The sequence below is a fragment of the Lolium rigidum genome, chromosome 3 (assembly GCF_022539505.1).
Source record: "Lolium rigidum isolate FL_2022 chromosome 3, APGP_CSIRO_Lrig_0.1, whole genome shotgun sequence".
Lineage (NCBI taxonomy): Eukaryota > Viridiplantae > Streptophyta > Magnoliopsida > Poales > Poaceae > Lolium > Lolium rigidum.
Window position 1 is genome coordinate 362,462,697 of NC_061510.1, and position 17,375 is coordinate 362,480,071.

Below are 17,375 nucleotides of genomic sequence, written 5' to 3' on the forward strand. Positions count from 1 at the left end.
GCCGAAGAATCCTATACGAAGATATACATAAAACCAAAACTAAAAAAAAACGGAAAATAGAAGGAACCGGACAAAGAGGGGGCACGCCAGCGACCAGGCCGCCGGCGCCACGTGCCCTCCGCTCCCTTCCGACGTGGCGCGGCGGCCGTTCGCGCTCTCCGCTCGAAATCCTAAAACGCCGCCGATTCGCACAAGGAAAGGCGAGAAACCGAGACCAAATCGAAGGCACAAAACCAGGGGAGCGCCCTCCTACTATTATTCCCAAACAAGGTAAACTCTTGGTCCTATATAATCGCATCGGCCGCCCGCTCTCTGTTCGTCGCGTTCGATCGTCTTCGATTCCGAAGAAGATCGACCGAAAATAAAGATAGCCTCTTTGTTTTTTAGTTTTCTGTTTTCCTTCTTCTTCTTCCTTCCGTTGGATTGGATTAGAAGAGCTAGCTAGCGGCTCGGGCGGGCTGCTCCTCCGTGCGAGCGAGCGACGCATGTGATCGAACCTACATGGGCGTGTTCCTCGTGCCGTCGTCGGCCCTCCAGATTGGATCTGCTCTTCTTCCGCCCCTCCTCACCATGTGTCCCAACTCCGGTAGGTTTCCGTATCGGCGGAGGCATACGCCATAAGAAAAAGAGAAGATAAAGGAGGAAACAGGTTTGGATTGGGCTCTCTCTCGCTGTTGAGGCGATTCTTGCGTCCGTCCGTGGAAGCCACACGCGCTTCTCAATTGCCGCGTACCTGGCGCAGAGCCTCGTCTCCGGCCATCACGTTCCGGCACCGGCGGCGACGATGAAGTACGTGTCCGGGCCCTACTTCGAGCCGGACTTCGATCCGGTCCTCGACCGCTTCGGCACCCCAGGGTACGTACGTGCGCATTGCCTAGCTCTGTTCCTCCTCCTCCGTGGTCCTCTCGATCGCCACCCTATGGATTGGATTTCTTATCAGCGGTTCTTGTCTGCAGGGTTGTCGTCGACAATGAGACGCGCGAGGACTGCACGCTCGTCAAGGTCGACAGCGTGAACCGGGACGGCGTGCTGCTGGAGATGGTGCAGCTGCTCACCGATCTCGACCTCGTCATCTCCAAGTCCTACATCTCCTCCGACGGCGGATGGCTCATGGACGGCAAGAGCTCTTCCCTTGATTCTCTTCTATCAAACAATCCTTATTATTATTGCAGAATATACTGCTAGTATTTGTTTCCCGTTACTCCATGGATTTTCTTGGCAGGAAATCTTGCCAATTAGTTTTGTGATTCTTTTGCCAAGAAGAATATTCATTGTCAATGGCGCAGAATCTCCTAATTTTCTTCTATTGGCTGGTTCGGCATGCAGTGTTCCACGTCACGGACCAGATCGGGCGGAAGCTGACGGACCCGTCGATCCCGGAGTTCATCCAGCAGGCGCTGGTGCCGACCCACCGGCCGGGCAACGGGCCGTCGCCCAAGTTCACGACCTGCCTCGGCAACGTGGTCGGCCCCGGCGGCCCGGACCTGTCGGACTGCGCGTGCCTCGAGTTCACGGTGCACGACCGGCCGGGCCTGCTCTCGTCCATCACGCAGGTGCTGGTGGACCAGGGCTGCCACGTCGCGTGCGGGCAGGCCTGGACGCACAGCGGCCGCGCGGCGGGGCTGCTCTACGTGACGACGACGGCGACGGCCGACGCGGCGGCGCTGCACCCGAGCCGGTGGGCGCGCATCGAGCGGCTGGTGGGCGCCGTGGTGGACGCGCGCGAGAACGTGCCTGGCGAGCGGCGCTGGGTGTGCATGTCGGCGCCCGTGCGCGGCCGCGTGCACACGGAGCGCCGCCTGCACCAGCTCATGCACGACGACCGCGACTACGAGCGCGGCCCGGCGCCCACGCCCGTCGACGAGGAGCTCTTCAGCATGGTCGACCGCGCCGCCACCACCACGGCCCTGTCGGCGCTGCGCGCCCGCGCCGCCGAGACGCGCGTCACCATCGACAACTGGGAGGAGAGGGGCTACGCCATCGTCAAGATGACGAGCAGGGACCGCCCCAGGCTGCTCTTCGACACCGTCTGCGCCCTCACCGACATGCACTACGTCGTCTTCCACGCCACCGTCGGGTCCCAGGGCCCCCTCGCCATTCAGGTACCTACCACACTGCTCGATCGATCACCATCTCTCTGGCTGCGACATTAACACGAGTGACTGACATTATTTTGCCCGTGGACTGATGCGATGCAGGAATACTACATCCGGCATAAGGATGGGCGCACGGTGGACAGCAGCGCCGAGCGGCAGAAGGTCTCCCGGTGCCTCGTCGCGGCGGTCGAGCGACGGGGGTCTCATGTGAGGCTCTAGCCATTTCTCACCATTCCTTTCATATGTTTGGATGCGCAATGCTGACTGAGATGGCAATGCAGGGAGCCAAGGTGGAGGTTCGCGCGGCCGACCGGTCGGGGCTGCTGTCGGACTTCTCCAGGGTACTCCGGGAGCACGGCATGTCGCTGCTGAGGGCCGAGCTCAAGAGGCAGAAGGACGAGGCCATCGGCACCTTCCACCTTGTCACGGACTCCGGCGGCCAGGTGCGCCCCGAGGCGCTGCGCGCGGTGCGGACCAGGGTCAGCGACATGGGCATCTCGCTCGACATCATCACGGAAGCGCCTGGCTGGCCGCCGGTGAGGAAGACGAGCGTGCCGGCTTCGGCCACTGCCCAGGAGAGGCCCGGATCATCCCTGGGGACCCTTCTGTGGTCGCATCTTGGGAAGCTCTCGAATAACTTTGGCTACATCAGGTCTTAGAAAACTGTTAGCCAGGCCAATTGTTTCACCAGTTGCATTGAAATGCAGTGCTTTCTTGCTTTCTCAGAAAGCAGTAGTACAATTTGTATATACAGAAAGTATAGTATGTTTGTCACTGCAAATACAGTTCCCCTGGTCATCATTTTGCTCGCTCTTACTTCATATACTTCTGTGCAATCCTTTGAACAATCAACCAATGAATGAAACTTGCATTACCTTGACTGGTAAACAACATATAACGAATGCTTATGTACACAAGATTACCAATAAAATTACAACCCGTACTGACACCCCCACAGCCCCGCTATATGATCATTGGATCCAACAGGGCAGCTTAAAGAACAAAATAAAGCCGCCCCCTTTTCATTGTACATTTTCCATTCCCTTTTCATTGTACAACTTCCATTCTAGTATTGACAAGCAAACAATTTCAAGCACTTCCAGTTCTCAGGTTGAAGTTGGCCTGGAATTTGGATCATTTCATATCATCATCCTCCTCCAAATCACTGAATGACACGTCTTCCTCGTCGCCCATGAGAATGCTAGTGTGCCCAGCAAGAGCTGCCTCCTCGTCAAACCAATCATCTGTATCATCATCATCAAATGCTTCTTGCAAAACATTTGAGGCCTTGGTATCTTCCTCGGTCAGCTCCTCCTTTATGACTGATTTGTCCACTACTGCAACTTCAGTTACCTGGATAGCATGCTTTTCAACCTCTAGATCTGTTATGGGGATGACAGGAGCTGCATGATGTCGCATGGATGAGAACGCCTCTGTGACGTCTTTAGAGGCGTCATCTTCTGAATGCAATCCAAAATCGTCTTTATGACGCCGTAACTGCTCTGTTTCATGCTTTGACTGGTGTTGCATAAGCATTGCTCTAGCTTCCACAATCTGCAACAAGAACAAGGCTTAGCTTACCTGCTGGGAACTGTGTTGTCTTGTATCATTCCCAAAACATATTATAAAATGGTAGCACAAGCAACAGTAAGACATTTTTAATCCCACTATTACTACACCAACTAGGATATAAAATCGTATCCCTCCTTTTGGAGCACTGAGACGCCTTACTACACAAGCAACAGTAAGACATATAATCCTGCTGGGAACTGTGTTGTCTTGTATCATTCCCAAAACATATTATAAAATAGTAGGCCAAGCAACAATAAGACATTTTTAATCTCTCTATTACCACCAACTTAGGACATATAATCCGTATCCCTCCTTTTAGAGCACCGAGAGGCCTTACTACACTCCAAAGGCTATTCAATAACGAGGTTAGCTAGAGTACAAATCGTATTTACTCCATAATTCATTTTTTGTTCTTATTCATGATTTATGCTGTTGATTTATTCCCAAAACATAGTATACATTGGTAGCACAAACGAATATAAGACATTTTTAATTTAACACCAACTAGGACAGCTCATCCATATCCCTCCTTTTGGTGAACCCCAGAGTCCTTACTAGACTCCAGAGGTTCTTCAATGATGAGGTTAGCTAGAGGTAAATATAGTACAAATCGTATTTACTCCATAATTTACCTTTTATTATGATTTACGAACTTTATTTTGTTACTTTGAAACTGTGCAACATAATATAACACTTCAAGTTGTACCTAAACTAATGTTTTTTTTAGATTCTGTTGATACCAGGATGCTAGTGATGCATCAGATACGATCTAGCCAGTATCAACCAAATGATAAACGAAGAATTCAGTTACTTAGGTTATTGATATGTATTACCTTAAGATTAAGATCGCAGCCAGCCAAATGAAATTATTGCATCTCAGCTGGAGAAGGCTGAGTAAGGAAAAGGCAATAGCAACTTGAAGATAAAGAATGCATACTTCAGATTCTTTCTGCAGATATTGCCAGTGATTCATTGCCATTTTGTTACTTACCAAACAATCTCACACAGAATTATCGAGCAACTATAACACAAAACATATCGACTGCCAGCCTTGCTACCCTAATATGCAGCAGGATCCATTTGAAGCCACTGGCCTCAACCCTCAAGTACCAGGCTGACAGAAGCTCTCTGATATTAACACAGTCATAATTATCCACATTTACTTCAAGAAAATCTGAAAAAATAAACTAGCCTAACGTTTGACATTTAGCAAGACTACGTAACATTTAGCTAGCCTAATGGTCAAGTCTTCCCTTTGCTTCAATTTGCAGTGAAGGACCAAAGAACACTACAATTTCTAAAACACTAAGAAAGTGCAAAAATAGCCTACCCCAACTTGCTTGCCAAAAAGGCTTCGATGTTGTTGTTGTAAGAAAATGCAAAAATAAGGCAGACCAGACAATTATCACACCAAGGGATAGAATAAATTTATAAATCTGGATGTATCCTGCTACAGCGTAGAAATTCTAACCCTGGCTACATAGATGTAAATTGTTCATTCTAATTATATCAATTAGGCAAGTAAAGAATGTCAAATAATCTGAATATAACAGCCTTAGGGGCTTAGGGCAAATTTGATCGGTGCCATGTTTTGCCAAAACAGTGTGCCCAATACGTTACAAGCCACAATCTGGTGAGGAGCAAGTTACTGGCATAGGTGTGACAAGATTTGGCAAGAAATTCAATCTAGAGCTCAGGGTAGCGTGCTATAAAGGTGGCGTTTGTGACAAATTTGCGATAAAATGGACACTCCCCTGAGAAAGTAAAGCCTGGCTAGTCCATCTGTGGCGAATAACCAACACCCCATTAGTTAACTCAGTACCCTAACAATATACATAAATCCAGGGGCCCAAGACTCGCTATACATATGGTACAGGTCACAAATCTGGGGGCTGATTACCTGACCAGAATGGCTTGGGTAACTCCAGAGAAAAAGCATCACGAATCGCAACAGTTATATGTCAGTGCATTCTGATCTAAGTATTATGGCATGGCTTATCATGGATTATTACTTCCTTGCTCTAAAATGCCTGGTATGCAAATATGGCTGACTAAAAGAATAAGAATAAAGTTGCAAGACTGTTTAAATTTGGATCAGTGTTTAGCTAATGGTAACTGATAAATACCACAGCCAAATATAAATTCACCAATTTCTTCTTCCATTTTTCAGGATTCTAGAAACATTAACATTACAAACAGAGAACATTAAGTTTAAGTATAAAGAAGGCAAAACAGTTTACCTGTGGTGTGGACAAAAGTTCAGCATCATGCTTGTTCAGTCTAGGATGTAGAAGAACAAAATAAATTTTCCAAAAGCATTCTTTGGTCATATGGATTGGGCATAGTTCAATCCGCAAAGCAGCTAATGTGGGAGCGAGGTCCTCAATAGCCATGGCATGCTCTTGCTGAGTATCAGACATATCAAAATCTGCAGGGGGTAAAAAGATTATTGAAAAGGTTAAGAAAAGACATTCACATAGACAGGCAGATAGAAAAGTGGTGTGTGATTGATGTATTAGTTGCACAGGAATGGCATATGAATAGTTTCACATAAAAGTTCAAACACACACAAGAAACACATGTCTTTCCATCAGAACAATGTTACTGTTACAGTAGCAGTTAACATTGTGAAGATTAGAATAAAATTGAAGATTAGGGCAAACCTAAAATAAGTTCTATCCCACAAAAATTTCCTACATATACAGATTTCCATGATTTTGACCGTAAGGCATAAGCTCATGTTATGTGATAAATCATGCATCATTCTCGAACCCTGGGATTGTGGATATTTGACATGGATTCAAGACAATGATTGCCCAAAGGTAATCCATAAGAAATCCCTAACTACTATACAAAATATTTCACAAATATGTTATATTGTCTAAATTAGTCAGGTATTATCCCCTGTGTTATCATTCTTCCAGGCTCCAGCAATGTGTTAACTCTTATTTTCCTGCTGTGTTGACCCACAACACAAGATGAATGGAAGAAGAATTGAATTTGTGCCACTGGTTTTGTTTTTCATAGCAAATGCACATGTCATTGGTAATCCGTAATCACAATACCTATTAGCATAATACCAAAGATTGTCTTGAAAATTTCAACAAGAGCTGAAGTAAAAAACGGAATGAAAATAAAGCAAAAAATATAGCAATAGATAGCACAATGCAACTAAACTCAAGCTTGCATGGTCATACCAACAGAGAAACATATATACTGCATGCTAGGTAAAAATTGTATATTCTGCCTAATTCAGAAGCAGTAGGCGGGTGAGAGGGGCGAAGAAATTACATGAGAACGGGCCATCAGACTCCTCATCGTCAGGGAGCAGCGGGAAGTCAAGCCAGGTCTCGGGGTGCCTGGCAATGTTGGTGGCGAACGTGAGCACCTCGTCGGTGATACCAACCACATCCCACTCCTCCTCCACCTCCTCCTCCTCCTGCCTTACCCCCGCATCATCCAGCTCGGGGCCATCCCCATGCCATGCCTCGCCGGCATCCACCTGATGGTGATGTCTGACCCTAGGCTCCCACTCATGCCTCGCCTCGTCGTCTCCCGCCCCAAGCCGCACCTTCTCCTCCCACTCATGTCTGGCCACGTCGGTGTGCCTCGCCTCGTGCTCCGCCCTGTTTAATCTGACATCGTGCTCCCCCTCGTTGTTGCTGGGCGGTTCCAGCGATTCGTCCTCGTCTTCGGGGGCGAAGAAATTGGAGGCGATGGTGGAGAAGCCGGACACGGCCTTGTGGCTGGAGATCCGCGAGATCCCGGTCCTGAACCTCCCGCTGATCTCGGAGAAGTCGGTCCGGATCCCGGCAATCTCAGGCGGGGCGGTGGATTGGCTCGGGGAGGGCGAGGGCGAGGGCGAGGGGGAGGCCTCCCCGGGCGGGGGCGCGAGGAAGTTGGCGACGCCCCAGAGTTGGCGGGTCAGGGTCTTGGACAGCTCGGTGAGGTCCTCCTTCACGCCCTCCGCCGCCGCCGAATGAGGCTGGTGGGGCGGCGGCGGGGTGCGCGGGGAGGGGGAGGAGGCAGCGGCAGCGGCAACGTGGGGGGCAGCGGCGTCGGGGTCATCGTCGGCGCATGAATCGTCCGGGATGTTGAGGGAGGTGGCTATGGAGCGGGCGAGCCATGACATCTCCGGCGATCGCCGGCTGCGAGGGTGGGGAGAGGAGAGGGGCGGGTGGGTTGGGTCGGGTCGGTTCGATGGGGAGCCCCTTTTGCGGGTTCGTGTTTGAAATGGACGCGTCCGGTCCGGAGAGCGGACAGAGACGTCTCGCTTGCGACTGGGCCCGGCCGTTGCTGATTGGATCCGCATCGTTCAATTAAGATTTTTGATCCATCATTATTCAGTTGAGAATCTTGCGCGTGTAAAAAAAAATCTTGCATCATACTCCGTAGTATTTTTTTTTGCGGGTGCAATTGTCATAAGACTTCTACTCCCTTTGTTCCGTTCACTAATTTTAAAACAGGGCCAAAACCAATTCTGTTTTGCTATTTTGAACTCTTTTGCAAACCCGAAAACACTCAAAATTTTACAGTAGAAAAATATAGTGCCATTCCTAGTTATATTACAAGGAGCAGATGGTTTTATTTCGAGGTTTTCAAACAGTTGAACATATTTCAATTAGAGGTAGAAACTTTGAAATTTAGGGTTTCCATTTCGTTTTGAGATGCAAATTTTTCCTAATGGAAATTAGATGATGCTCATGATGCACAAACAAACCCTAATTTAGGTTCAGCTAAAATAGGGATGTTACAATTCCGGAGCAAATCATCGAGCAAAGTACTTGAAAAGTATATACATTTGAGATGCATCCGTTGTTCAAAATTTCTGCCATGTTATTGTTGATATGATCATACTTGATGGCAGTATTAAATCCTGACATGTACCATAACAGGAAGTGGTGTATCAAAATAATTCTCACTACATGTGACATAGGCATCCACAATGGGCCTGCCGGAGAAGGTACCCGGGGTTTACTGAATGCCCACGACCCGAAGATTACGAAGCCCGGAAGCCCAATAAAGCGTCGATATGGAAGTTAGAGATATATTAGGAATAGAGACTTGTAATTATACGGGACAAACTCAGAGAGTCTCCCACTGTTGGTAACTTATACATCACGAAACCCTTAGCTCTGCCTCCTATATAAGAGGAGTCGAGGGAGAAAGAGAGGATCGATTCATTGTCAACACAACCCTAGTTTTTAGCAGTCGAGTGATGTCTACGGGAGCTTCTATTCTTGTAGACAGTGTTGGGCCTCCAAGAGCAGAGGTTTGTAGAACAGCAGCAAGTTTCCCTTAAGTGGATCACCCAAGGTTTATCGATCTCAGGGAGGAAGAGGTCAAAGATATCCCTCTCATGCAACCCCGCAACCACAAAGCAAGAAGTCTCTTGTGTCCCCAACACACCTAATAGGTGTACTAGTTCGGCGAAGAGATAGTGAAATACAGGTGGTATGAATAAGTAGTAGCAACGGCACCGAGAAAAGTGCTTTGCCCGGGACAAGTAAACAAGCAGTAGTAACGCAGCAGTAGTAACGCAAGTAAAACAAGTAAACAAGCAGCGATAGCGATATTTAGGAACAAGGCCTAGGGATTAGACTTTCACTAGTGGACACTCTCAACATTGATCACATAACAGAATAGATAAATGCATACTCTACACTCTTGTTGCATGATGAACACATTGCGTAGGATTACACGAACCCTCAATACCGGAGTTAACAAGCTCCACAATTCAATGTTCATATTTAAATGACCTTAGAGTGCAAGAAAGATCAACACGACTAAACCAAGTACTAACACAGCATGCACACTCGTCACCTTCACACTATGTAGGAGGAATAGATCACATCAATACTATCATAATGATAATTAACTTCACAATCTACAAGAGATCATGATCATAGCATATGCCAAGTACTAACACGGATGCACACACTGTCACCATTACACCGTGCAGGAGGAATAAACTACTTTAATAACATCACTAGAGTAGCACATAGATAAATTGTGATACAAAATACATTGCAATCATAAAGAGATATAAATAAGCACTTCACTACGTCATTCATAACAGTGAGTAAGTATTCTGTGAAATATAGCCTAAGAGACCCACACGGTGCACACACTGTCACCTTTACACACGTGGGACAAGGAGTCTCCGGAGATCACATAAGTAAAACTCTCTTGACTAGCATAGTGACATCTAGATTACAAGCATCATCATATGAATCTCAATCATGTAAGGCAGCTCATGAGATTATTGTATTGAAGCACATAGGAGAGAGATGAACCACATAGCTACCGTGCATGCCCCGAGCCTCGATGGAGAACTACTCCCTCCTCATGGGAGCAGCAGCGGTGATGAAGATGGCGGTGGAGATGGAAGCGGTGTCGATGGAGAAGCCTTCCGGGGCACTTCCCCGCTCCGGCAGGGTGCCGGAACAGAGACTCCTGTCCCCCAGATCTTGGCTTCGCGATGGCGGCGGCTCTGGAAGGTTTTCCGTATCGTGGTTTTTTCGTATCAGGGTTTTCTCGACGGAGGCTTTAAATAGGCGGAAGGGCAGCCTCGGAGGGTCGAAGAGGCGGCGGCACCATAGGCTGGCGCGGCCAGGGCCCAGGCCGCGCCACCCTATCATCTGGGGCCCACAGGCCCCCCCTCTGGCGGCTCTCGGGTGTTCTGGATGCTTCCGGTGAAAATAGGAACCTGGGTCTTGATTTCGTCCGATTCCGAGAATATTTCGTTACTAGGATTTCTGAAACCAAAAACAGCAGAAAACAAGAATCGGCACTTCGGCATCTTGTTAATAGGTTAGTTCCGGAAAATGCACGAATATGACATAAAGTGTGCATAAAACATGTAGCTATCATCAATAATATGGCATAGAACATAAGAAATTATCGATACGTCGGAGACGTATCAAGCATCCCCAAGCTCAGTTCTGCTCGTCCCGAGCAGGTAAAACGATAACAAAGATAATTTCTGAAGTGACATGCCATCATAACCTTGATCATACTATTTGTAAACATATGTAGTGGATGCAACGATCAAAACAATGGTAATGACATGAGTAAACAAGTGAATCATAAAGCAAAGACTTTTCATGAATAGTGCTTCAAGACAAGCATCAATAAGTCTTGCATAAGAGTTAACTCATAAAGCAATAAATCAAAGTAAAGGCATTGAAGCAACACAAAGGAAGATTAAGTTTCAGCGGTTGCTTTCAACTTGTAACATGTATATCTCACGGATAATTGTCAACATAGAGTAATATAACAAGTTCAATATGCAAGTATGTGGGAATCAATGCATAGTTCACACAAGTGTTTTCTTCTTGAGGTGGAGAGAAATAGGTGAACTGACTCAACATAAAAGTAAAAGAATGGTCCTTCAAAGAGGAAAGCATCGATTGCTATATTTGTGCTAGAGCTTTTATTTTGAAAACATGAAACAATTTTGTCAACGGTAGTAATAAAGCATATGAGTTATGTAAATTATATCTTACAAGTTGCAAGTCTCATGCATAGTATACTAATAGTGCCCGCACCTTGTCCTAATTAGCTTGGACTACCGGATCTTTGCAATGCACATGTTTTAACCAAGTGTCACAATGGGGTACCTCCATGTCGCCTGTACAAAGGTCTAAGGAGAAAGCTCGCATTTTGGATTTCTCGCTTTTGATTATTCTCAACTTAGACATCCATACCGGGACAACATGGACAACAGATAATGGACTCCTCTTTAATGCATAAGCATGTGGCAACAATTATTATTCTCATATGAGATTGAGGATATATGTCCAAAATCGAAACTTCCACCATGAATCATGGCTTTAGTTAGCGGCCCAATGTTCTTCTCTAACAATATGCATGCTCCAACCATAAAGGTGGTAGATCTCTCTTACTTCGGACAAGACGGACATGCATAGCAACTCACATGATATTCAACAAAGAATAGTTGATGGCGTCCCCGAAACATGGTTATCGCACAACAAGCAACTTAATAAGAGATAAAGTGCATAACTACATATTCAATACCACAATAGTTTTTAAGCTATTTGTCCCATGAGCTATATATTGTAAAGGTGAATGATGGAATTTTAAAGGTAGCACTCAAGAAATTTACTTTGGAATGGCGGAGAAATACCATGTAGTAGGTAGGTATGGTGGACACAAATGGCATAGTGGTTGGCTCAAGTATTTTGGATGCATGAGAAGTATTCCCTCTCGATACAAGGTTTAGGCTAGCAAGGTTATTTGAAACAAACACAAGGATGAACGGTGCAGCAAAACTCACATAAAAGACATATTGTAAACATTATAAGACCCTACACCGTCTTCCTTGTTGTTCAAACTCAATACTAGAAATTATCTAGACTTTAGAGAGACCAATTATGCAAACCAAATTTTAGCAAGCTCTATGTATTTCTTCATTAATAGGTGCAAAGTATATGATGCAAGAGCTTAAACATGAGCACAACAATTGCCAAGTATCAAATTATCCAAGACATTTTAGAATTACTACATGTAGCATTTTCCAATTCCAACCATATAACAATTTAACGAAGAAGAAACTTCGCCATGAATACTATGAGTAGAGCCTAAGGACATACTTGTCCATATGCTACAGCGGAGCGTGTCTCTCTCCCATAAAGTGAATGCTAGGATCCATTTTATTCAAACAAAACAAAAAACAAAAACAAACCGACGCTCCAAGCAAAGTGCATAAGATGTGACGGAATAAAAATATAGTTTCAGGGGAGGAACTCGATAATGTTGTCGATGAAGAAGGGGATGCCTTGGGCATCCCCAAGCTTAGACGCTTGAGTCTTATTAGAATATGCAGGGGTGAACCACCGGGGCATCCCCAAGCTTAGAGCTTTCACTCTCCTTGATCATATTGCATCATACTCCTCTCTTGATCCTTGAAAACTTCCTCCACACCAAACTCGAAACAACTCATTAGAGGATTAGTGCATAATAAAAATTAACATGTTGAGAGGTGACACAATCATTCTTAACACTTCTGGACATTGCATAAAGCTACTGGACATTAATGGATCAAAGAAATTCATCCAACATAGCAAAAGAGGCAATGCGAAATAAAAGGCAGAATCTGTCAAAACAGAACATTCCGTAAAGATGGATTTTATTAGGCCACCAGACTTGCTCAAATGAAAATGCTCAAATTGAATGAAAGTTGCGTACATATCTGAGGATCATGCACGTAAATTGGCTTAATTTTTCTGAGCTACCTACGGGGAGGTAGACCCGGATTCGTGACAACGAAAGAAATCTGGAACTGCGCAAGTAATCCAAATCTAGTACTTACTTTACTATCAAAGACTTTACTTGGCACAACAAAACTCAAAACTAAGATAAGGAGAGGTTGCTACAGTAGTAAACAACTTCCAAGACTCAAATATAAAACAAAGTACTGTAGCAAAATAACACATGGGTTATCTCCCAAGAAGTTCTTTCTTTATAGCCGTTAAGATGGGCTCAGCAGTTTTAATGATGTACTCGCAAGAAATAGTATTTGAAGCAAAAGAGAGCATCAAGAAGCAAATTCAAAACACACTTAAGTCTAACATACTTCCTATGCATAGGAATCTTGTAAATAAACAAGTTCATGAAGAGCAAAATAACAAGCATAGGAAGATAAAACAAGTGTAGCTTCAAAAATTTCAGCACATAGAGAGGCATTTTAGTAACATGAAAATTTCTACAACCATATTTTCCTCTCTCATAATAACTTTCAGTAGCAACATGAGCAAACTCAACAATATAACTATCACATAAAGCATTCTTATCATGAGTCTCATGCATAAAATTATTACTCTCCACATAAGCATAATCAATTTTATTAGTTGTAGTGGGAGCAAATTCAACAAAGTAGCTATCATTATTATTCTCATCATCAAATATAGGAGGCATAGTATAATCAAAGTAAATTTTCTCCTCAATGCTTGGGGGACTAAAAAGATCATGAAAACCAGCTTCCCCAAGCTTAGAACTTTCTATATTATTATCAACAATGGTGTTCAAAGCGTTCATACTAATATTACTACCAGCATGCAAATAATATTTCATAGGTTTTTTAATTTTCGCATCAAACCATCCATGTCTTAAATCAGGAAATAGAATAAGAAGCTCATTGTTGTCCATTATGCCAAACTAGTGTAAACAAGAAACAAAAAGATGCAATTGCAGGATCTAAAGGAAATAGCTTCGAGCACACACACAACGGCGCCGTAAAGGTACTTTACCCGAGACCGGAGTATGAGTGCGTTTTACCTTTCCTCCCCGGCAACGGCGCCGTAAAAGTGCTTGATGTCTACGGGAGCTTCTATTCTTGTAGACGGTGTTGGGCCTCCAAGAGCGAGAGGTTTGTAGAACAGCAGACAAGTTTCCCTTAAGTGGATCACCCAAGGTTTATCGATCTCGGGGAGGAAGAGGTCAAAGATATCCCTCTCATGCAACCCTGCAACCACAAAGCAAGAAGTCTCTTGTGTCCCCAACACACCTAATAGGTGTACTAGTTCGACGAAGAGATAGTGAAATACAGGTGGTATGAATAAGTAGTAGCAACGGCACCAGAAAAGTGCTTTGCCCAGGACGATAAACAAGCAGTAGTAACGCAGCAGTAGTAACGCGATAAAACAAGTAAACAAGCAGCGATAGCGATATTTAGGAACAAGGCCTAGGGATTAGACTTTCACTAGTGGACACTCTCAACATTGATCACATAACAGAATAGATAAATGCATACTCTACACTCTTGTTGGATGATGAACACATTGCGTAGGATTACACGAACCCTCAATGCCGGAGTTAACAAGCTCCACAATTCAATGTTCATATTTAAATAACCTTAGAGTGCAAGAAAGATCAACACGACTAAACCAAGTACTAACACAAGCATGCACACTCGTCACCTTCACGCTATGTAGGAGGAATAGATCACATCAATACTATCATAATGATAATTAACTCCACAATCTACAAGAGATCATGATCATAGCATATGCCAAGTACTAACACGGATGCACACACTCGTCACCATTACACCGTGCAGGAGGAATAAACTACTTTAATAACATCACTAGAGTAGCACATAGATAAATTGTGATACAAAATACATTGCAATCATAAAGAGATATAAATAAGCACTTCACTACGCCATTCATAACAAGTGAGTAAGTATTATGTGAAATATAGCCTAAGAGACCCACACGGTGCACACACTCGTCACCTTTACACACGTGGGACAAGGAGTCTCCGGAGATCACATAAGTAAAACTCTCTTGACTAGCATAGTGACATCTAGATTACAAGCATCATCATATGAATCTCAATCATGTAAGGCAGCTCATGAGATTATTGTATTGAAGCACATAGGAGAGAGATGAACCACATAGCTACTCGGTACAGCCCCGAGCCTCGATGGAGAACTACTCCCTCCTCATGGGAGCAGCAGCGGTGATGAAGATGGCGGTGGAGATGGCAGCGGTGTCGATGGAGAAGCCTTCGGGGGCACTTCCCCGCTCCGGCAGGGTGCCGGAACAGAGACTCCTGTCCCCCAGATCTTGGCTTCGCGATGGCGGCGGCTCTGGAAGGTTTTCCGTATCGTGGTTTTTTCGTATCAGGGTTTTCTCGACGGAGGCTTTAAATAGGCGGAAGGGCAGCCTCGGAGGGTCGAAGAGGCGGCGGCACCATAGGCTGGCGCGGCCAGGGCCCAGGCCGCGCCACCCTATCATCTCGGGGCCCACAGGGCCCCTCCGGCGGCTCTCGGGTGTTCCGGATGCTTCCGGTGAAAATAGGAACCCGGGTCTTGATTTCGTCCGATTCCGAGAATATTTCGTTACTACGATTTCGAAACCAAAAACAGCAGAAAACAAGCAACCGGCACTTCGGCATCTTGTTAATAGGTTAGTTCCAGAAAATGCACGAATATGACATAAAGTGTGCATAAAACATGTAGGTATCATCAATAATATGGCATAGAACATAAGAAATTATCGATACGTCAGAGACGTATCATCGAGCACCTTTTTCGGCTGAAACCTTCGAGATCTACGTGCCCTCTACTTTACACGAAACCCTATTCTACAACTTGTAGGCATTGACAAGTTAATACCTTGTCCATTGACGCCGTCTGTGGGGATTAGAGGCGATAAGGAGCTGATCTCGATGACACGTTCAGCATCGTCGATATCTTCGGTGGCAAGCAACGCGATGGACGGAAGTAAACAGATCAAAACTGGTCTCGTTGATTTTGTTTCTCACCCTCCCGCCCGTGTGGATGCATATGCCTATCTGGAGGAGCCAATGGAGATGACGTTCGGAAGTTTCCACTTCTGCATCGGGAGAGAAGTATCACATCGTTTAGCGGCACCGATTTGTTCGGGATCGTTAGCGGCTGGTTCTGATTTCTCGGGATCATCATCGTCAATCAAGTCAAGCAACGAGGAAACTTCGTTGGCAAGCTACGTCAAGCCCGCCGCCGGTGGAGATCTCGTCAATCTGTTCGGCGGGATGTCTTTCGGGTCGTTCACGGACTCCGACCTAGACAGAGACTCTGAAAGCATCGACAGCTCCAACTTCATCGACAGATCTACTTCTATTCGGGAGGTCTTCGCCGATCGTTACGATGGTGTCACCGACCCCGAAGATGAACACACAATGCCAACATACCATCAAGTTTGTGTGATCGGCGAATCAAGTCGTCCAGATGATGAAGCATCAGAGGCTTTCAATGATTTGGGAAATCCATACATCGATCCCGCTGACCTCACGCGAGAATTGGGAAGCAAGTACGTTGGGCCTACACCTCGCCAGAGGTTACAACTTTCGCAAGCAGCTTGGGACAGAGCGACAAGAGCCATGAACGGTACAGAGCCAATGACTACCACGACCACGGTGGAAGAGCTGCAAGCATATCAATATAGACTCGCGCGTGCTAACCGAGAGTTGGAAAAACAAAGGGTGATCCTCGAGCAAAGAAAAGCCCCAGCCTCCGTGTCGAGCAGGCGAAGAGCGGAGCAAAGTCGACAATCGGGAACTGCTTTTTCCTCTTTTCCTCTCCAACCATGTCACCTCGCGATACACACACAAAACCAGAAAACCTATAAGCTACGCTTCAGTCCTCCGATCTTGACGCGTCCAGCGAGGTCACCGTGCACTTGCAAATCTATCAAAGACACTCTTTGCACGCGGTGAGATTATTCAAGTGTTGTCATCAAACACACAAAACACGAGGTTTAGAGTTTGCTCTTTCACACATCACCATCTGTGGGCCACCCGGGCTTGGCAGATCTAGGCCATGCCGTTGATATACCCATAAAGTATACCCACAACACTATCATCATTAGATGTTTTTAAGGGGTATATAAAAGGGTCTTTAGGTCAAGACAAAGTCGTTGGCCAATGGGTGGTGCAAATGGATTCTCATGTGGAGGTGCCCCCCTCTTGGCGTGGGGTAGGGGCAACCCATGCTGGGGACCATCTTGTCCCTTTGTGAAACCTCTCACGTGGTTCTAGCGCAAATCGTATTTAACATGAAAATCATGTCTAAACAAATCATGAAACTAAAAAATATACAATTAATTCCATAATTAAATAACAAATAAATGGGATTTGGCAAAAAGTCCCAATAATCAAGGAAAGTACAAGGAAACATTATAATATATTGAACTTAAAAAT

General features: G+C 45.5%; 2 protein-coding genes across 2 annotated transcripts; one reads left to right on the forward strand and one right to left on the reverse strand.

The window, feature by feature from the left end:
* Window positions 1–751: 751 nt before the first annotated feature.
* Window positions 752–2,952, forward strand: LOC124704165 (ACT domain-containing protein ACR3-like). The gene is made up of 5 exons (XM_047236401.1): window positions 752–855; window positions 957–1,117; window positions 1,327–2,102; window positions 2,199–2,303; window positions 2,378–2,952. The coding sequence occupies exons 1-5, from the start codon at window positions 785–787 to the stop codon at window positions 2,753–2,755; spliced, it is 1,491 nt and encodes a 496-aa protein (XP_047092357.1). The 5' UTR covers window positions 752–784; the 3' UTR covers window positions 2,756–2,952.
* On the reverse strand, window positions 2,953–7,831 carry LOC124704164. The gene is made up of 3 exons (XM_047236400.1): window positions 6,960–7,831; window positions 5,909–6,096; window positions 2,953–3,650 (listed from the first exon to the last, which is right to left on the reverse strand). The coding sequence occupies exons 1-3, from the start codon at window positions 7,798–7,800 to the stop codon at window positions 3,231–3,233; spliced, it is 1,449 nt and encodes a 482-aa protein (XP_047092356.1). The 5' UTR covers window positions 7,801–7,831; the 3' UTR covers window positions 2,953–3,230.
* Window positions 7,832–17,375: the final 9,544 nt, after the last annotated feature.

Coding starts and splice junctions, on each gene's coding strand:
- LOC124704164 (XM_047236400.1), bottom strand. CDS start 7,800: ATGTCATGGCTCGCCCGCTCCATAGCCACCTCCCTCAACATCCCGGAC. Junction 6,097..6,959: donor GTCTGATGGCCCGTTCTCAT/GTAATTTCTTCG, acceptor TACCCCCTGCAG/ATTTTGATATGTCTGATACT. Junction 3,651..5,908: donor AACTTTTGTCCACACCACAG/GTAAACTGTTTT, acceptor TTCTTGTTGCAG/ATTGTGGAAGCTAGAGCAAT.
- LOC124704165 (XM_047236401.1), top strand. CDS start 785: ATGAAGTACGTGTCCGGGCCCTACTTCGAGCCGGACTTCGATCCGGTC. Junction 1,118..1,326: donor CGGCGGATGGCTCATGGACG/GCAAGAGCTCTT, acceptor TTCGGCATGCAG/TGTTCCACGTCACGGACCAG. Junction 2,304..2,377: donor TCGAGCGACGGGGGTCTCAT/GTGAGGCTCTAG, acceptor ATGGCAATGCAG/GGAGCCAAGGTGGAGGTTCG.